Here is a 22,299-nt window from a genome sequence, read left to right on the forward strand (position 1 = left end):
ACAGGAGAGGGAAAGATGGAATATTCGAGTTTATTAATATAAAAATATAATTTTCTACTGATCAACTGGAGAACCTTATGCAGCAATGACCTAGTCAAACCCAATAGCAAATTACAAATATATATATGCACATGTGTTCATATATGTAAAATATTTAGATATAATTCATATAGAAAGAAATAAAAATATATAAAGAATTCAGCCCAGAAGATAAAAGAGCATGTTCCAGAACAGCTACAATTCTGAAAAATTATACCTTTGATAATAGTAGTTTGGTCAAGGTAGAGTATATGAAGACTGTCACCTCTGTATTCCTAGAAGTTCTTCTAATCATGAAGCCTGTATCACACTCATTTTGGGGGTCTGCTATATCACATTGTTGGCTCATACAAAGCTCAAAATCCACTAGAAGCCCCACTAGAAAAAAAATGGCTATCTGACTAAAAATGCCTAACTTCCCCATCTTGTACTTGAGAAGTTACTTTATGAAATCAAGTAATGTGATTTTACATTGATCTCTCCTGAATCTTATCTTCATTAATTTAGGCCAGTTCTCTAGCCTATCAGTGTCTTTTTGGATTCTGACCATCATCCATTGTATTAACTATTCTTCTATTTATGTGTCATCTGCAAATTTGATTTGTAAGTCAACTATGTCTTTATCCAAGTAACTGATGAAAATATTAAACAATATAGGGCCAAGTGGAGATCCCTGGGGCATTCAAATACAGGCCTTCAGTCAAGTTGACAAGAAATTCTTACCTATTGAGCTCTGAGTCCTGCCATTCCAGCACTTCTGAAGCCATGAGGTTATATTATTATCTGGTCCAAATCTCTCCCATAAGAAGAGTAAGCTTTCCAGCCTTTGTTTCCTCATCTCTCAAATTATTTATAATACCTATGTTACCTAGCTCAAAGCTCATTTTTATGAGAACAAACTGAATAAAGTGCTTTGCATCTATAAATGTCAATGGTCATCATCATCAGTCCCAGGACAAAGCCCTCGTAAATGAACAATGAAGATTTTTACACCAGTTTGGGGGCATTGTCCATGTTAGAATAAAGTCCTCTGGAACCTCCTGGTTAATGAGAATATGAAACTGTATTCTGAAAGCACTCACTACATCCATTGGTTATTATTATTTTCCTGTGATACTCTCTGAAGTCCATAGATTGCACACCATTAGGTCCCTGCCCAAACTCCACTTAATGGCTGTTTTCTGGACCCTCTTGGCTTAAGAGTGATTATCAATAGTAATTGTCACTCTTTCCCTCCCAGCTTGATTTACTTATATATATTTTTTCTTTTGCTCATTAAAAAGGCCATTCCCTGATTGTTTCTTAAAGAGGCCTATTCACTGAATGGGTGTCACCTCATACTAAGTAAGTACCTGAATAAGGCTTAGCCAAAAAAGGTCAAGGTCTCCCATTGCATCTCAGTCATCCTGATGAATATCTGGTCACTGAATCCAGATGGCTCAGGAGGGGACAGTGAGGCTGGTGACCTTGCACAGCCCTCTCTCACTCAAAACAATGTTAAGGGCAAGTCATGTCATCATTTCTTTGATGTCATGGTCTTCGTCAAAAATGAAGGACAAACACAGAAACAAAGATTCTCTTTCAAATTCCAAACACAAAGTTTAAGTCTAAGCAACATATTTAAGAGTGGAGCTAGAGGAAGTCATAATGAAACCTCTTTGTGAATAGAAAATTCATTTTTCTAAAACCCAGACTTGTAAGGGGAACTTTGACCTTCTGGGGAGTCTTCCTCTACAGCATTGATATTTAGGATTTGTCACTCAGGAATCCAGCAAAGGATAACTGATCATCTCTTGACTAATATTGTGCTAAGTACTATGAATGCTATAAAGAGAAGAAAAATACATGGTAAGCTCACAGTATGGTCGGGATAAGATTTAAGGATAGGACACAATTAGAGAACAATGGGAGCCTGTACATGACTATTCAACAAACATTTATTAAGCATCTGCTATTTTCAAGGCACTGTGCTAGCCAATGGCACCTTTTATAATTTACTTTTGCATAAAATATGACATATTCTCTGTCCTTAAGGACCTTATATTCACTCTACTGAAAGCATGAGGACACCAATTAGGGGTCGAGGGGGGAACAAAGAGATCCACACAAAATACTCTTAGAAAGTTTGAGAAACGAGAGATCAGCTTTCAATTGGGAGATCTGGGAGGGCTTCCCAGAGGAAACTGTTGCATCAATTTATACACACAGGAAATAACTAGAGAACAATTCAAGGTTGGGTTTCTTAATAGACCATGAATGCTTTAAGAAATTATTAGATATGAGAGTCTAGCCCTAGAGAATCTTAGAGGCTAAAATCAAATTCCAGAATTGGTTAGATAGGAGTCTCAGACACTGGTGTCCTTCTCCCAGAGCTGCTATATTGCATTTAGGAAGCCAATTCCTATCCTAGTCCTAAAAGTTAATGTGGGTGGGAAGTACTTCCAACTTTCCATCTTTATATCTGGTTCAGTGTTTGCTCCTGCCCTGCCCTCATCATCCATCCTTCTAAAAATTATTTAGAGTTATTCATCTGCCTTTTCCCTATGGCTATTTTCTGAACAAACTAACATTAGACCTGCCCCACACCATATGCCATAGAAGGAACACCATAATAGCAAATGTGAATAATGTTCCCTCTTATCACTTCTCCTAAGTTTAAACTCTATCAGACCCTCAAAGGATCCCAAAGTACTTTCATGAATTTCTTTAAATACCATGAGTTTTCAGTATAAATCCACAGCACTTTATAAACTAAGAAGCTGAGGTAAAAGGAGGTCAGGATTGTGAATCAAACCATCCACATGGCCATAGAGCTAGTTTGCAAAAAACAATCTAATATTTGGGAGCTTCCAGGATTCTTAGCAACCTATTACCAAAACACTGCTTCAAATTTGCTGGCATGTGTTACAGCTGAAAACATTTGGCTCTGTTCCTCTCTTCTGGCTAACAGAAAAAGAATGATGTCCTGTAAACTGATCTTTAGACTAATTATATGGTCCAAATGTCCCAGTGTTTGTGTTGGCTTTTCTTGTTTCAATTTCTAGCTTAATTTTTTAATTACAAACATGATAACTGTCAAAAACAAATAAACAGAAAATAAGTAGTAAACCTCTTAATATTTAACAAGGTAAAACCAAGCAAATTAGTAAATAAGCAAGAAATGCTTATTTATTGTCTCCCCTTCCAGGTCTGTCTGAAATGCCTCTATCTTTGTAAATACTTAATTTTAACTTTCTCCCAGAGACCTAAAAGCATCTCTGGGATATTAACTGATCAGTTACAAGCAGCAATCAACTATTATTAATATTATCCAACATCTCTTCTCTAAAAGATGTGCAAATGCATTAGCAAATGACAATGACATTAACAAAATTCCAGGAGACAATCAACTCCCTGAGGGCAGGACTATCCCATTTTTGTCTCTAAATCACCTTGCACATAGTAATCAGGCAATTAGTTTTTTATGCAACTGAATAATGACATCATATCAAGTAGAGGCTGGATGACCACTTGTCCATTCATTCACCTATTTAGCAAGCATTCATTGGCACCTTTTTTGCACCAGAAACTATACTAGGTACAAAAACAAAAATGAAATAATTGTTGCCCTCAAAGAGCTTATATTCCATTGGGGGGAAACAGTATTACACAGAAAAGTAAAAGTAAAATGGACATCTACTCAAAAACATTCAGGCTCTACCTTTGTCAAGTACCATTCTTCCCTCTTCCCCATGTTTGGCCTCCCCACCTGGAGCCATCTTGGTTTCCAAGAGGGTGCTTTTTGTCTTTTCTTGTTCTAATCAAAACTTCCAACTCACTTCCCTGACACCAGCTCTCCTTTACATGTTTCTTGTCTTCTCTCACTAAAATGTAAATTCTTTTGGGCTTATCTTTGTACTATCACTTTACACAATATTGGGCACAGCATGAGAGCTTAATAAGTGCTTTATTTAAATACAAAATCATTTCCAGGGAGTGTCTGTAGGACATATGCCTCTGGGAAAAATAGGATAGACATTCATAGAAGGGGATAATTGACCTGAATTTTGAAGGAAGTAGGAATACTGAGAGACATAAGGATGGAGTGCCTTCCCATTAGAGGGGACACAAAGATGGGACACGTAATGTCACTGATGAGGAACATCAGGCCAACTAGTCTGGTTATAGCATGACTTAAGGAAAGTAATGTCAATAAACCCCAAAAGACAGTCTAGAGCCAGATTGCAAAGGACTTTAAATGGCAAACAAAAGAGTTTGTGTTTTATACTGGAAGACAAAAGGTACCATTTGAGCTTCTCAGGCATGAAAATGATTTGAACAGACCTTTGCTTTAGCAGGATCAATTTGGGAGAAATGCAGAGCAGAGGTGTCAAATAAGCTGCAAAGACAACCAGATTAAAATGGAATGGGGAAATACTTCACAAAATAAATAAAATTACAATAGACCACTGCTGTTCAGTCATTTCAGTCATGTCTGACTCTTGTATGACTCATTTTGGGGTTTTCTTAGCAAAGATGCTAGAGTGGTTTGCCATTTCCTTCTCCAGTTTATTTTACAGGTGAGGAAACCAAGGCAAGCAGGATTAAATGACTTTGCCCAGAGTCACACAGCTAATTAGTGTCTGAGACCAAATTTGAACAACTCCTCTTTCTGACTCCAGGCCCTGACTCTATCAATTACACCACTTAGATCATGTTAATGTATGGTTTCCTAAGTCAATATGCAGTCCATAGGGATCTTTATGTATGGTTTAGCTCTATTTGAGTTTTATCATTGGTATAAAGGCTATACTAGAAAGGAAAGCTTGGAAACCAATTAATAGTCTATGCAAAACGTAGTGAGAACTCTATTTAAGGGCTATTTTCTGGACCCTCCTGGCTAAAGAGTGATTATCAATAGTTGTTGCTATTTCCTTCCCAGCCTGACATAGTTATTTTTCTTTGCCTCATTAAAGGGGCCATGCCCTGACTACTTCTTAAACAGGCCTATTCAATGAATGGGCATTACCTCACCCTAAGTGAGCACCTGCAAAAACCTTGACCTAAAGGGCTCAAGGGCTCAAGGTCTCCCAATGCATCCTAGGTCATGTCCAGTCATCCTAATGAATATCTGGTCACTGGATTCAGATGACTCTGGAGGAGAAGTGAGGCTGGTGACCTGCACAACCCTCTCTCACTCAAAACGAAGTCAAGTGCAAGTCATATCATCATTTCTCTGATGGCATGGTCTTCTTCAGCAACAAAGGATGAACACAAGTGAGGGCCTGAACTAGGTTAGTGGCTATGTCAGTGGAGAGAAAGGGACTAACAAGAAAGATTTTCTGTAGTGGTAGAATCAACAAAACTGGACCATTGAGAGGATTCCTCTTCTCTACCTCATGGTTGGGACAGATGACCAGTGGTATTCTCTAACTCTGAGATTCTAGAACAACCTTCTACTATACTGTATGTATTGCTTACATGTGAACCATTTACACCCTCTTGTATTTCTGGTTTCATAGAATAAAGACCTTTCACATGAAACTCCTTGTAGTGCTTCATCATGTCATGGAAGTGACCCTGAGTTTTCAAAGGTCAGTGGGGCATAGGCGCAGGCAGCTCTGACCAGGATGGAAAGGATTGGAGAATGGGCAATGGTCTTTCACGGCAGGATCTGCCTAAAGTCAGAAAGAGGCCCATCCAATTGGATTTTCTGCAGGGTGATAGATTTTTTTTCCAGCCACAGCAACTAATGTAAACCATCTCTGAAGGCACAGAGGGATTTCAACCTGTACCAGAGGAGAATGTAGGCACACTAAGGAAATCATAAGTCCTAGAAGTATTAAATAGCTTCTTCTTCAAAGTTTACAAAGACCTTTCTTCCCAATAAGGGAAGCGAGAGGAAGGTAAAGAAAGGCAACAAGCCTTTGTTAAGTGCCTACTATGTGCCAGCCTATAATTGCTTTATAAATATCATTATCTCATTTAATCCTCATTAACGACCCTGTGAGGCAGGTGTTATTATTATACTCACTTTAAAGATGAGGAAATGGAGGCAGCGTTTAAGTGATTTGCTCAGGACCATGCAGCTAATAAGTATCTAAAACCAGATTTGAACTCATCTTCCCAATTCCCTAGACCCAGCCCTCCATCCAGTGTACCACCTAGCTGCCTCGACCAACCGTGAGAGGTGCAAATCATAGTATTTCAATTTTACAGATGAGAAAATGCAAACAATCAATTGACATTTGTTAAGGACATGCTATGCGCCAAGCATTGTCCTAAGCACTAGGGATACCAAAAAAAGGCAAAAGGAAGTCCCTGTCCTCAAGGAGCTTATAGTCTAATGGAGTAGAAGACACACAAATAAATAAAGACAAAGCAAGTTATATATAGGACAACTAGAAAATAATTAACAGAGGGAAAGCGCTGTAGAATTAAGAGGCATTGGGGAAGGCTTCCAGTAAAAGAAGGAATTCTAATTTGGGGCTTAAAGAAAGCTAGAGAAGTCAGTGGACAGAGATGAGGAGAGAGAACTTTCCAGTTTTTGGGGAAAACCAGGGAAAAAGCCTGGAGTTGAGCATCTGCTATTTGCAAGGCACCATGCTAGGTCCGGTGGAGGGTCTTCTAATAATTCTAGACCCTCCCTGTAAGGAGCTGACTGTCCAGCTGGAAAGTTTTTAAAATGTAAATACAAGAAGAATTAAATAGAAGTATTAAGTATTGCTAGAAAACAAAACAGCAATGAGACAGTATTTGAATAAAGGTTGAATGTTTATAAATCACACTATGCATTCGGATGAGGGAGAGAAATTTGAGTGCCTCAGGGCTACTGGAAGACTGTATGGAAAAGGCACTTAAGCTGGAGAGAACTGCCAGCTGTCTGCTCTTTGAAGTACCTAGGCCTTTCTCTGAATGTAGGACATTGCTGTTACACTTGCCTCAAAGCTCCCAGGATCCGTGGTTTTATCAATGCATGGACTACAACTGCTCTACCCCCTTAGGAGATGATCTTCACAGATAGCTGTATTTCTTCCCTCCCATCAGCACCCCCCCTGCCCCCCCCCCGCCTCCGCCACCACCAAAAAAAATCATCTTTTGGTTTGACAGCCTCTGGTAAGGAGCTTCTCTGAGCTTAACTTGGCTGGTGCTCACACGACACATAGTCCATTGCCTGGACTGTGCTCAGAGATTTTCTGGCATGGTGGGGCCTGCCTAGGGTTGGAATACTGGCAGACGCTCTAAGAATCCAGGGGGCCTTCCATGCCACCATCAGGTCCCAGAAGGCCATTAGCGGGAGATCAGAGCCAGTAATGAAATCAAATGTAGATGGTGTGTATGTGTGCATGTACACGCATGTGCACACACACAGAGAACATGGAATAACAGAAAGAAAATTGGTTCAGTCATCACAGAACCATAAAAATGAGGCAAAGACAAGAAAAATGACCTGGGAGTAAAAATCAACACTGTGATGGAAAAGGTGGTGTAGCAGAGGGTGAAAAGTCTTAGAATGCCAAAGTCTTGAGTGCTGGCTTTACCACTATGTGATCTTGAGCAAATTCCTCTTTCTTCTGGCCTCAGTTTCCTCATCTGTAAAATGAGGGCATTGGACTAAAGGATCTCAAAGTTTCCTTGCAGCTGTAACATGCTATGAAATTAGTTCTGCAGCTCAAGAAATCCTATTCCCAGAGCTAGCAGCAGATTTTCCAAACACCAAATCTTTTATTTTTTTTATAAAAGAAAATTAATCTCCTAAGCCTTAGTTCTGACTTCACATCTGTTGGAATGCCTGGAATACTGTACAGTAAATTCCAACTTTAGTATGTTCAATGGAGGGATCTTTCACAGGTGGTAATTATTATGCCCTTCAGATCTCCAGGGGAAGGGTTTTAAAACACACACACACACACACACACACACACGCACACACAAATAAACTGTAACCAAGGTTTCTTTTTATAATGAAGCAAAGAAATGATTTGTGTTTAGATGTATTGAAGAGACAGTACTGGATGACAACTGAAAGTTTTGTTTCCACAGTCCATGGGCTTAGACTAAGTCCATAGCAGTTATGAGCCTTGGACCCAAATAACATGTCATTGAATTGCGGAAAGATCATTAGATTTTGGAATCAAATGTGACCTGGAGTCAAATTTTTGCTCAACTATTGCTACCCTAAAATATTTACTAGCTCCATAGCCATGGGCAAGTAATTTAGTCTCTGTGTTACAAACATCTCTATAGGACTCACCTTTGAAGCCATAAAAAGGATGAGGACAACCTTAGAGGGAGGGATTTCCCTATGCTGACAAACTATACTTATTTCATATATTTTAGTAGTGGTAAGAATACTGGACTTGGATCAGAAAATATGAATGCAAATTCCAATATTGTTGTGGACTAGTATGTGTCATTTAGTAAATGCCTAGCATATGTTGTTAGGTGCTGAGTATACAAAGTATTAAAAAGTTCCTGGCCTGCTTACATTTGACTTGGGGAGAATACAATGTTGAATGAATGAAAAATCATTTTATTAATCACTATTTGCCAGGTACCCTGCTAAACACTGGAAATGCAGATACAGAAATAAGATAGTCCCTGACCTTGAGAAGTTTGCATTCTAATAGAGAAGAAAATACAGACAGTCTAAGGTGAAAGGGCATCATAGGAGTGATTTGTTGACTGATCATGCATTCAACCGCCATGAACTTTCCAAGATCAATGACAGTGTTGATTTGAATATTGTGCCCAAATCAAAAGATTAAAAGGGTTTGAGGAGTTAGGGAAGAGTGAGAAAGATGAAACCAGCAAGGCAGATGGCAAGCTGACCTGAGAGGAAGGCTAGATGTAATGCGAAGATACTTATTTATCTACAGGCAGCTAAGGGGCAGAATGGGGAACTTGCAGGACATGGAATCAGGAAATCCTAGCTGCACTGTTCTCAGTGAGTTCAAGTCAACTGGCCCAGCTAGAACATGTCCTTTGACAGCTTAAAGTCTGATTTGTCAATTATTCTCAGTGATCTTTGAGGAAATGTGGACAAAATCAGAGGTGCTCAAGAACTGAAATTGGGCAGATGGATATTAATAATGGGTTTTGGTTTTCCTACCTTCCCACTGGATGGTGGATGGGTAGGAATAAGAGAAAATTTGGAACTGAAAGAAAACAATAAAAAAAAGTCTCTGCTTAAAAACTGAATATGAATTATTAAAAAAAATATGCCAAACCTCATTTACATTTTGACAGTTTCTACTATCATAAATTGGTAAATGAGGGAAATAAAATAAACAAAATACATCTGATTTTCAGCAAAGCATTTGACAAAATCTCTTCTGATATCTTGGAGACAAAGTGAAATAACCTATAAACAAGTCTAGTCAGAACTGACTGAATGACAAGACCTAAAAACTGTTGCTTATTGTTGACTTGTAATGGTGGACTATAGAGCTTTGATCTCTGGCCATTTCTGTTCTAGTCACACTATTATATGCTCTGGACAGATAACTTGGGGAATATTTAGGTAGGGATTGAACTAATCACCTCATCTAATTAGGAGTAATCATATCTAACTCTTTGTGACCCATTTAGGGTTTTCTTGGCAAAGATACTGGAGTAGTTTGCCATTTCCTTCTCCAACTTATTTTACAGATGAGAAAATTGAGGCAAACGAGGTTAAGTGACTTGCCCAGGGTCACACAGCTAGTAAGTATCTGAGGCCAGATTTGAACTCAGGAAGATGAGTCTTCCTAACTCCAGGCTTGACACTCCATCCACTGCACCACCTAGCTGCTCCCAAATAGCACTATTACATTTTTTCACATGAGAACTGAGAAAGAGAAAATTAGCACAAATATCAGTGGATATGAAATTTTACTTTTCAAGGATTTATCAGTCACAAAGTTCCATTTACCATGTATACATCCACAGTCTCAAAGATTCCTAATGTGATAGAAAGAAAAAAGTCCTGGGTTTAGAGTCACAAAATCTGAATTCAAATTCCAGTTTTAATATTCCATATCTGAATGACCTTGGTCAGGTTATTTAATATGTACCTCAGTTTCCTTCCCTGTAAAATGAAGGACATGAACTCTGTCAGAGTTCTCCCACCTGAAAATTCTACAACAATCTGTGATAAGTATCTAGTTAAGAAAGGAGACTGATAGAGTGAAAAATCACCTTCAACTTGGAGTCAGAAAACCTGGGCTCCAATTTTGGATCTGCCTCTAATTAGTCATGCGACCTTGGGCAAACCATTTGTGTTTCTGTACACATGCCCATATTAACTAGGTTTAGAGACTTAGAAGACCTGGCATAGCTGGTCAAGAAAAGTCAGACTCGTTTTAATAACTTTATGACTATACCTCTCGATTTTCCATCTTCATAAGAGGGTAGCTAAAGAACTTAGGAATTGAAACAGATGAACTGTGGATTATGGAAGAACTATACTTGTGCACGTTAAAGACTTAAAACTAATGTTTAGAACAAGTAAAAACAATTTACAAATTTATTCATAAGAGTTTTGTTCATACTTCTCTTTGAATTTGTTCACTTAAGGTCAAAATATCCCATGATATTGAAACATGAAATATTATTTCAAACTAATATTTAAAACTGCTGAATGGATTGCCTGTCTCAGGAAGTTGTGAGTTTTTTCCCACTGAAGGTCTGCCTTCAGTGGAGACTGAATAGACATGTCAGATGGTATTAACAGGGATGGGGTAAACTGGGCTCCTATGAAGGTAAAGGTTAGATTAGACTAGGTGCCATCTGAGGTTCATTCCATCTCTGAGATTCTGTAACTCTTTGGACCTAAGACTTCAGTTCTTCATCTATAAAACAGGGATAATAATACACTCCTTACCTCACTGGATCAGATAAGATAATGTCTATAAATCTCTTTGCAAATTATAAAACATTATATAAATTTGTGAGCTGTTCTTATTACCTTGACTCACATATGCCCCAGATCTCATGAATACACATGCTCAGAGTTGCCGATTGCTTTGTGAGGGCCAACCCCTGATAAAATCAAGTCAAATCAAGTCAATAAGCATTTATTTATGTGCCAGGCATTATGCTAAGTGCTAGGGATACACAAAAAGGTAAAAAATATTCCCTTCTCATGAGGGGAAAATGGCAAACAAGTATGCACAAACAAGATATACACAGGATAAATCAGAAGTAAATTTAGAGGGAAGATGCTGGCATTGAGAATTAGGAAAGGTTTCTTGTAGAAGGTGGTATTTAAACTGGAACCTGAAGAAAGTCAGGGTAACCAGGAGATGAAGATGAGGTGGGAGAGAATTCCAGGCATGGGAGACATTGAAAGTGTCTGGAGTCAGAAAGTAGAAGAGCGTGTATGAGGAAAAGCTAGGAACTATCCAGAGCAACTGGATTACAGTGCATACAAGGATACAAGGAAGGTGTAAAGAAGCCTGGAAAGGTAAGAACAGGTCAGTTAATGAAGAGCTTTAGAAGCTGAAAGGACTTTATATTTGATCCTGGAGGAAATAAGGAGCCAGTGGAATTGATTGATTAGGCAAGGGTTGCATGGTAAGACCTGGGCTTTAGTAAGATTAATTTTACAGCCTTCGAGGCTTGATAGATGGACTTGAGTGGACTTGATCAGCAGATATTGTAATAATTTAGATGGGAGGTGATGAGGGCCTACACCAGGATGTTTGCAGCTTCAGAGGAGATACAGCAGTAACCAAAAGAAATATAGCAAAGGAATAATCAATAAGACAACCTGAATTTGGTGGTTGAAAATGAGGATCTGAGGATGATATCTAGGTTGCGAGCCTAGGTGAGTGGGAAGATGGTGGTGTCCTTACCAGTAACAGGAAAGATAAGAAGAGGGAAGGTTGAGGGGGAAAATAATAAATTCAGTAGAGTTTAAGATGTCTATAAAGCATGTTGAGTTTAAGATGTATACAAAATATCCGGTTCAAGATGTCCAGTAGACTGTTGAAGATGCAAGACTGGATATAAGACATGTTAGGGCTGGACAAATAGATCTGAGAATCAACTGCATAGAGAGAATGATTGAATTCATGAGTGCTGATGAAATCATCAAGTGAAATAGTGTAGAAGAAAAAGAGAAAAAGACTGGATCAAGCCCATGGGGACACCCTCAGCTGATATGCATGATCTAAGACAGTTTTCAGAAGAAGAAATTAAAGCTATCTATAGTCATATGAAAAAATGCTCTAAATCACTATTGATTAGAGAGATGCAAATTAAAACCACTCTGAGGTACCACATCATACCTATCAGATTGGCTAACACAACAAAACAGGAAGATGATAAATGTTGGAGAAGATGTGGGAGAGTTGGAACACTAATCCATTGTTGGTGGAGTTGTGAGCTGATCCAACTATTCTGGAGAGCAGTTTGGAACTATGCCCAAAGGGCTACAAAAATGTGCATACCCTTTGACCCAGCAATATTGCTTCTAGGACCCTATCCCAAAGAGAATGTAAAAATGGGAAAGGGTTCCACAAGCACAAAAACATTTATAGCAGTTCTCTTTGTGGTTACCAAGAACTGGAAATCAAGGGGATTCCCATCAACTGGGGAATGGCTGAACAAACTGTGGTACATGAATGCAATGAAATACTATTGTGCTATAAGAAATGATGAACAGGAATACTTTAGAGAGGCCTGGAAGGACTTATATGAACTGATGCTGAGTGAAAGGAGCAGAACCAGGAGAACTTTGTGCACAGCAACAACCACAGCGTGTGAGGTATTTTTCTGGTAGACTTGGTCCTTCATAACAATGCAAGGATCTAAAACATTCCCAATGGACTCTTGAAGTAAAATGTCTTCCACATCCAGAGAAAGAGCTATGGAACTGGATCTCAGAACGAAGCAGACCATTTTCTCTTGTATTATGTTTTGTTTTCCTTTGTTTTGTTTTGTTTTTTTATGTTTTCTCCCATTCATTTTAATTCTTCTATGCAACATTACTAAGGTGAAAGTGTATTTAATAGGAATGTATGTGTAGAACCTATATAAGATTGCATGCTATCTCAGGGAGGAAGTAGGGGAAAAAATCTAAGATATATGAAAATGATTGTAGAAAACTGAAAACAAATATATTAATGAATTTTTAAAAATATGCATGACCTAGATGAAGAACTAGGAAAGGATACTGAGGAATGATCAGATAATTAGGAGAGATCACTTTCACAAAAACCTAGAGTCAAGAGTCCAGGAGAAGAGGGTGATAACATCAAAGCCTGCAAAGACTCAAAAAGGATAAGGATTAAGAAAAAGACATTAGATTTGGCAAGCAAGAACATTAATAATTTTAGAGAGAGCAGTTTCAGTTGAATAATGAGGTCAGAAGCCTGTAGAAAGTTAAGAAGAGATTGAAAAGAAACAAAATAGAGTCACAGTATAAATGGCCTTCTTAAAGAAGGGATATTGGTATAGTGCCAGAAGTAAAACTTTAGCCAATCACTAACTATTATTTGAATCTATTCCCTAGGCTAATGGTACAGCATTCCCAAATCCTGGGTGTCTCTGACTACAAGTCAGATGATATTCCCTGAATTATTGAACAACTCTGCACTAGGCGTCAGGGAAGCTAGGCTCAAATTCCACCTCAGGAATTTTCTTCCCCTTCCTCTCCTTTCTTTGTAATAAAATACCTTATTCATTGTGTGACCCTTGTCAAGTCATCTAATTCCCCTGTGCCTCAGTTTCCTCAGCTGCAAAAATGGATGGAGTTGGAATCAGTGGCCTTCAAATTTCTTTCAAACTCTATATCTGTAATCTTATAATCCTAAACTTTCTGATAAAAACATTCTTTTTAGGGGAGTACCTCATTTCCAATATAAAAGAGTCCCAGCTGTATTTTTAAGTAATTTAAATTGATTAGGAGTAATTATGTTTTGAGAAATTAGAGAGGACTGTGGGAATCTCTGTTTCTTAAGATAATTACTCACTTTGAAATTCAATAAAGTATCTGTTTTTTCATGAGTTTGACTATTCTCTCCCCAGATGCATATTGATTACTGTGTCTTAATGGATGGCCAAAAATATTCATCACTGGTGTGAAGTCTTTCCGACCTTAGCTAGCTAGGGCCATCTTCTGATGACAGTCATACAACACTGAGCCCTGTCTTAAAGCCTGTCCAACTTGAACTCCATTGACATCTTCTTTAAGAAATTCAGGATCCCCACCACACAATGATGAGGTATTGGTGGACAACGTTATCAGAGAACTATCTAGAAGAAGCAGGATTAGATTTAGGAAGGAATGTTCAAGAAAGACCTCCACCAGAGGCAGAGGGCAAAAAACTTCTTTTGAGAAGTTCTTCAATGTGTTAACTGTATTGATGATCATTGATTTTTTTTTAAAACCACATTTTTTTCACTTAATAAAACTGCCTCTTAGTAAGATGTGGTTCCTAATCCCAAGACAGAGAAATAGAAAGAGTGACAGAGACAGAGAGACAAAGACAAAGCTTGTTGTGTGCCAGGCACTGTGCCAAACTGTGTGGATGCAGACAGACATATAAGCGAAATCATCTCTATCCTCAAGGACTTCACATTCTGATAGAAAAGGCAACACGTAAAGGGGACCTGAAAGTGGGGGCAGGGGTGAGGGTGGGGAGGGGCATGATTTCTGCTGGCTAGGAAATGAGGTGGAAGACAAGTATTAAACAAGATAAGGTAAAAGCTCACCTCTCAAAACCAAAGGTGGTTCCAGCCAGAGTCCAAGTTTCAGGCTGGACCTATATGCTCATTGTGAGTCATCAGATTCACATGCAAGCCAAGGAAGGTAATTCAGCTTATTCCAAAAGTCTTGGTGTCATTTTAAGATTAAAACAGCACTGAGACTTTTGGGACACCTTGTATCTTCTTGAGTTTTATGAGAAAGCCATAATGGTCAGAATACAGAAGGTAATAATCCCATTGGTCAAAACGTGAATCTGCAATGCTGTCTTCAGCTCTGGGTATCACATTTTATACAGGCATACACAAGCAGGAAAGCTCCCACAGGTAGGAAATGGCAAGGGACCTCCAGCCCAGGCCACACAAGGTTAAGTCGAAGGATTTTAGGTTTAACCTAGAGAAAAGACAAGTGGAACATAAGGTTATCGTTGTTCAGTCATTTCAGTCATATCTGATTCTTTATGATCCCATCTTGGGGTTTTCACAGCAAAGATCCTGGAGTGGTTTGTCATTTCCTTCTCCAGTTACTAGAAGACATCATGTCAAAGAGGGAATTAGGTTCTATTTAGTCCCAGAGGAGAGGACTAGTACCACTGCACTGAGACATGGAAAAACAGTTTAGGTTTCTTTGTGGGACAGGGGAATAGAATGGTCTGCCTCAGATTGGGATAGACTGGCCCTTATTAGACATCTTCCGTTAAAGGTTAAATGATCATTTGTCAGACACATTGTTAAGGGGATACCTATACTATTTGGTCTAGGTGGTCTCTGAGGGCCTTTTATGAAACTCTGAGGTTCTGTGAAACATCCATACACATATATGTATGTATACATATACACACATATACATACATATATGTTTGTGTGCATATTTATACATACAGACATATGCGTATATATACATACAGACATGTACATGTGTATACATGTGTGCCTATATACATGTATGTGTACATGCACATTAATACACATACCTGTGTGTGTTACGCAGGAGTGTACACATAAATGCACGTGCATGTATATGTGCATATATGTACACGTATCTGCACATGTGTATATGGTGGGAACTAACCAAAAATGGATCAAAATGGATGGAGAGAGAGAGATAACAAACCTGATCCAAAGTGGATACATACACACACACACACACACACACACACACACACACACACACACACACACACACACACATACATACACCACCACCATCACCACCACCACCACAAACTTTTACAGGTTTTGATGTAGCTCTGCTGTCTAACTTCTTGTTTTCTCTGCTTTCCTTTCAGGGACGATGCATCAATTTCACTCGGGTGAAGAACCAGCCTCCTGCCAAGTATCCCCTCAACAACGCCTATCGCCCCCCTTCTATGCCTCCTGCCCCCATTTATACTCCCCCACCACCTGCTCCCCTCTCAACTCCCCCACCCCCTACTTCCCCCACACCCCCAACGCCAAACCCACCTTCCACACTTCCCCCACCCCCTCATGCCCCACCCCCCAACCGAGTGCCACCCCCCTCTCGTCCCCCACCTCGGCCTTCTGTCTAGAATCCAGACTCCATCCTTTCTGCTCTCTCAGATGGCTTGGGGAAGCAGTCCCTCTGCAGTATTACAGCATACACCTTTCAAGTCAGAGGGCTTTTGTTTTCAGAAATGGGTGGCAATCAAAGAAATCATACACACTTTTTTGTAAATTTAGAAGCAATAATAAACTGACAACTTCAGGGTCAGCCAAAAGAAAAAGAGAAATTTTTAAGTGCCTTTTAAAAAGCAAGCTGGCAAGGTGACAATAGAAGGAATGTTGTCTAACCTCTACCTCTGGAAGGAGGTCATTATGAGGTTCCCCCTGGGGTCAGAAGAGAACCAGCATGTTCTTCTAATTATCAGGATGTAATCCTATAATTCATGGACCCACAATTCACTGTATTTCAATGGCCTAAATGGGAATATATCCCATGGAGACTCACAAGGAACTCATTTTCTCATAGTTGAAATGCAACGTGTGATTAGAAAACACATTCCTGAACTTCTCAATGCTTTCTCTCCAACTCTACTGCACCCCTTGCCCACTCTAGCCTTGACCTTGAGACTTCAGGAATTAAATAGTCTTTTGACTCTTGCAGAGTTATAGCACATCTTTTCAATCAAAGGAGGGTCTCATTTTTTTGTTTGGTTTCATATTGATTTTTAGCAAGAATCAGTCAGTCAGCACAGAAGAGTTTGAAACTCCATTAGTGGGCATCTGAGAAGTGTACCCTCAAAGAATCATCTGCCTGGGAATTATGGAGACCAAAAAGTATCTCTCCTGCTCAGGCCACAATGAAGTCACAATGAAGCGGAAGCAGGTGTTTGTTGAAGGATGGGGGTATGTTGCTTTGTGGAAGTGGAAATAACTTTAAGTGTCATTCAGAAAAGAATCAGCATGTGTATAAAAGGGGAACCAGTTGCTTCAAAAACAGAATGAATCCCAGAATGTCAGAGCTGAAAAGAGACCACACTCTTCATTTTACAGATGACGAAACTGAGACTCACAAAGGCTCAGTGACTTGTCCAAGTCACATACGTACTAAGTATAGGTGATTAGCCAAGAGTCAGACCCAGATGCCCTGATTATAAATCCAGTGCTTTTTCCATTACTGATAAACTTTGTACACAGTCAAGGAAAAACAGGCATTTCAGTCCCACTGAAAAAGTTCTCAGAACCTGTGGCTCATGAGGAGTTAGAAATACCCCGACCTTCAATCAGCTCGTCTGATCATTTAACAACTTCCATTAATGTCCAGGATCACAGGTTAGCCAGGCTTTCGGAGATGTGTAGTATGAAGAAATAACCCACTTGGGGTTTATTCTCAACAAATTGAAAATTAATATCTTCCCAAAATGTAATCATTACTAATGGTTCCCATAATACCATGGGGGTTTTTTTTAAATGTCATTTCAGAGTTGGAAATTAAACTGAATTTTTCATTTCTAAATGGTTACAGGGTAAGGTTGGGGAAGTGGAGGGATAGGGGAGGTTTGTTCTTGGAATTGGAGGATCATTCCCAAGTCCTTTGAGTAATATAAATAATATAAGAGTGTTTGTGCATATATTTCTTCTCTAGTGTCCAAGATAATCACGTTCATCCATTATCATCTGTTAGCCAAGGTGAGGTCAGGCCAGATGTACAATACAGAAGTAGGTCAGCAAGTTATGCACTGGCTGCAATTTCATAAGCAGGCCCTGGGCCCACCCAGCTCAGTCACCTCACCTAGAAAGGGCTAGAAGTCAACTTTCTGAACATCTGCCTTCAATACACAGCACTAGAAGTAAGTCAGAACAGCTTACAGTGATATCCTCTACCTTACCCAATTTTCCTTCTCTCTTCCTCCAGAATGAGCAGAGAGAAGTAGCCACTTAGGCAACACAATGTGAGGAGGATCTATCTCTTCAAAATAACTCTAACCCCAAATAATTTACTGCGATATCTGAAATTCCTACTATTCCCTGTTTTTAGTTCCATGACATATATTACCTGGGAATAATTTCACATGAAAATGTAAGAATCTACATTGACTTAGATAAGCTAAGAATTCATGATTTCACTGGAGAACATGGAATTTGTAACCCAGCAATCCACCAGCCTAAAATATAGTAATTAAGTCCTAAGGAACTGCCCAAAGCATATAAAGATTAAGTGACTTGCCCAGGGTCATATGGCTACTAAATCAGAATTTCATCTAGCAACTAAATCAGGGGATTGGATCCAGGTTTTTCTGATCCCAAATCCAGGATACATTTCAATGTATTGCTTCTGTTATTTGGATTAGTATGTCAAAATTATATCTACAGACCTAAAAGGTCATCTAACCCCCATGTTTTACAAAAGTAAACTACCTTCCCAATTTTTCCTAGAGCTAACCCTTCCCCTTTGGAAATCAAAGAATGTCAGTGCTGAAAGGGATGTCAGAACAGAAAATAATGTCAGAGCTAGAAGGGAATTTGGAATCTAGAATGTCAGAGGTGAGAAGAAGCTTAGAGGTGATTTAATGCAGATCCCTACAGAGCTGAAAACTGAAGTCCAGAATGGGGCCAACGTCTTACCTAAAGAGCCACAGCCAAATTCCAGACCCCCTCACTCCTAGCCCAGGGCTCTCACAATGGCACCACGCTGCCTTCTACCCTTCTAGAAATTTTTCAGGATTTTCTTTACCACTAGAGACACAGGTGTTGAAGAACCATTGGCAGATTGCTTCCCCATTTCCAGAGTGAAAACTTCACCTTCTGCTTTTTATGAACACCATTTTGGAAGCAGCGCCAGGCAGTTTCTCTGCCAGCCCCGGTAATATCATTAAACACTAAATCCCAGACACCAGCTGTCATCTTTTGTAGGAAAGGAAACCTCTCCTGGGCTCCCAAGCCCTTGAGGTTGTAGATAATCAGCCCCATCCAACTGTTTTGTCTGCTGGCAGCACAGAACATTATTTTTCCCATCCCTCAAGTGGTAGTGGTCCCTGCAACAGCAGTAGCAAATATTACTCTTGTCCTTCAATGTCCTGCTTAGTTCACCCATTCTAGTGATGGGGCTCAAGATCTCACAACTAGGGCTAAATGTTCTTCCACAAAAGCCATGCAGCATGGTTTCCCCTGAGCTGCATCAACTATCTTTTTGATGCACCAAAGGGCACAGTATTCATGCTGTGGGAATGTGGAATAATCTCATTGGGTTGGCAGTGCTTATCCTTCAAATGAGAAATTAAAAAAAACTTTGTGAAAAAGACCCTCCTCCCCCCCAAAAAAAAACTTATCAATGATGTAGCAATAATGTCACAGGAGGTCTCCAGTCATTCAGAATGACTGGGGGTGGGGAAGGGAAATGTATATACACTGTGAAGATTGAAGCTGTATTTTGTCAACAAGCCATTACGTACAGAAAAGTCTTTCATCAGCCATTTTATAAAATCTGTCAGGATATATTAGAGTCAGAATCTCCACATGAAAGAAGTGGAGGACATACAATTATGGTCAGGAAAATATACAAAATGATTTTTCAAAGCCCATGTTGGAGGTCAGTTCCAAATTCATGTTGTATATATTCTTAATGCATGCTTACCATATGGTAGATGGAAGCATTTCCTATCCAAGTGGATAAAGAGAACAGTTGTAGTAAATTATTATAAAGTCGGTGATATTTCACGGCAGGTACCAAGCTGTGCTTGTTTGTTGTCTCATGATTGTATTGCTTTTTTTATATAAATGTACAAATATTTACTAAAGTGACGAGAACCTATTTTGCATTGCATTAATTGGGATGGCTCATCCCAATCTGCCTTCCACAAGTCAAACTACCTTGTGTGTAACCTGGGATTTAGGGATATCAATGTGTGCCACGTTTACATACCAGCTTTACCACCTATGAAATCATAATGGCATGAATAGATAAATAGCAAATCTGGGAATTATTCTGGCCAGAATTCACTACATTAGAAATATTCCCAGAGTGAACACTAATGATCATCTATGCACAAGATAGGAAAATATAAACATGTAGCACTTAGCACAGAGCCTGGGCACATAGTAAGTACTTAGTTAAATGTTTGTTGATTGATTATTGATTAATTGACATACTAACACTACAGATTTAATTAAAAAATTAATGTCATGTAAATCAGGTTGAACCAGTTCATGTACCATATATATATAGACATATCCAATAAAATCCCATTTATCCAGAATGGTTGGGAAAGAGATATTCTGACTAATTGAACATTCTAGTTAAACTGAATGTAACTGTATATACCACACATGCATTATCAATTTTCAAAGAATTAGACTATTATAAAGTACACTTAACACTAAACTATGCTGAACTTTTTGCATCCTTCTTTGGTTACTCACACGGAATTTCAGAAACTTTCAGTGCCTCAAGTGTTATAAACATCCATTATCTTTGTACAATACTGTAGGTGTAGAAGATATGGAATATTGGGTAGAATCTGTATTATGACATACTCTAGAAGTTGCTTTTTAAAAATAAATCCCAAATGCCATCCTGTTTGTCATTTGTCTCTTTTTCACACATATAGAGTACAGACTATGCTAACATATGAATTGCAGTGTCGTGACTGGGTTGCCTTCCTAAAAACGTAATCACCGTAGCAGAGACAAAAACAACCTTCTTCAAAGCCACTTTCTTCCATACGGTCCTGTCTCCCTAGCTAAAATGTTTCAATGTTTTCATTACTGTTCATTACTGCCATATTTAAAGGCTTTCCACTTATTTCTGCATTTGCCAATGTCAGCTTCTATATCAACAGCATTACCATCTTCCCAGTACTCTTTCCCTGCAACACATACCAAGGAGAAAGTGATATTATCCTCCTTAAATTCCCCATAGCACTTTGTCTAAACCTTATCTTTACACTTATCCCTCTCCCTTATGTATAACAGTTATTTGAATGCATATTTTTACTGTCCCCAGGCAACTAGGTAGTTCAGTGGATAAAGAACTGGGCCTGGAGTCAAAAAGATCTGAGTTCAAATCCAGACTCAGATACTCACTAGCTGTGTGACCCTAGGCAAGTCACTTAACCCTGTTTGCCTCAATTTCCTCATTTGTCAAATGAGCTGGTGAAGGGGATGGCAAACCACTTCAGTATCTTTGCCAAGGAAACCACAAATGGGGTCATGAAGGGTCTGAAATGACTAAATAAACTTTACTGCCTTCCCCATTTTAGATTGTGAGCTCCTTAGGAGCAGGGCCTGTTTTCATCTATCTTTGCATTCCTAGCACTGAGCACAGTACCTTGTACATAGTAGGCACTTAATAAATGTTTGCTGAATATGTTGTTGAATTAGATTTATTTGGAGGGAAGGAAGGGTATCTTCATTTCAAGACTTTGTGCCAATTCATTTTAACAAGCTCTACAAGATCATCTTGGTCAAAAGAAAATGTGTCACAAACACAAAATTGGGCCACGGTTGTCTCCAAATTCTCGTTAATGCCTCACTTGTCACAGAAGTCAAAGCATGACATTATTATTTGCAATGAAGAAACACTTGACGCTTCCTCAGTAAATAATAGGAGTAGCCTCACTATCATGTTATGTTGGTTCTAGAAATGCTAGCGATAACAAGTCAAGAGAAAGAAAGTAGAGGTATAAATATGGGTGACAAGACCTTCCCTATTTTCAAATTGCATGATGGCTTACCTTATTTAAAAAAAAAACTTAGAATTAACAAAAAAATGAATTATGATAATAGTTTCAGTAAAGAAGCAGAAGATAAGATAAATCAACAAAAATTGCCACCACTTCTATGTGGCAATAATAAAATCCAGAAGGAAATAATAAAAAGATAAATCATAATCAAAATAATTCATAAACTCATGGAGTCAATATAGCAAGACATAAAAATACAATTATAAAATACTCTTTAAAAAATGATGTAATTGGAGGGACATTCATTGCTCGAGATCGTATTACACTAACATAACAAAAAATAGTTATGATGCTATCTCAATCAGTTTACAAATTTACTAATATGCCAATCAAACTAATAACGAAATGTTTTAAATAACTAGAGAAAACAATAATAAAATTCATTTAG

General features: G+C 38.8%; 1 protein-coding gene across 2 annotated transcripts in view; it reads left to right on the top strand.

The window, feature by feature from the left end:
• The window catches only part of ANTXR1 (ANTXR cell adhesion molecule 1), a 308,995-nt gene extending 287,460 nt beyond the window's left edge, over positions 1–21,535 (top strand). Inside the window, exon 19 of one of the 2 annotated variants that reach the window (XR_011972695.1) lies at positions 15,999–16,076. Coding sequence is in view for 1 of the 2 variants with exons in the window: in XM_072635321.1 (XP_072491422.1) it covers positions 15,999–16,259 (261 nt within the window). In the remaining variant the exon portion in view is untranslated. Of the gene's footprint in view, positions 1–15,998 lie in introns of both variants that reach the window. The other variant, XM_072635321.1, reaches the window with a different exon arrangement.
• Positions 21,536–22,299: the final 764 nt, after the last annotated feature.

The sequence above is a fragment of the Notamacropus eugenii genome, chromosome 1 (genome assembly GCF_028372415.1).
Source record: "Notamacropus eugenii isolate mMacEug1 chromosome 1, mMacEug1.pri_v2, whole genome shotgun sequence".
NCBI classification, from domain to species: domain Eukaryota; kingdom Metazoa; phylum Chordata; class Mammalia; order Diprotodontia; family Macropodidae; genus Notamacropus; species Notamacropus eugenii.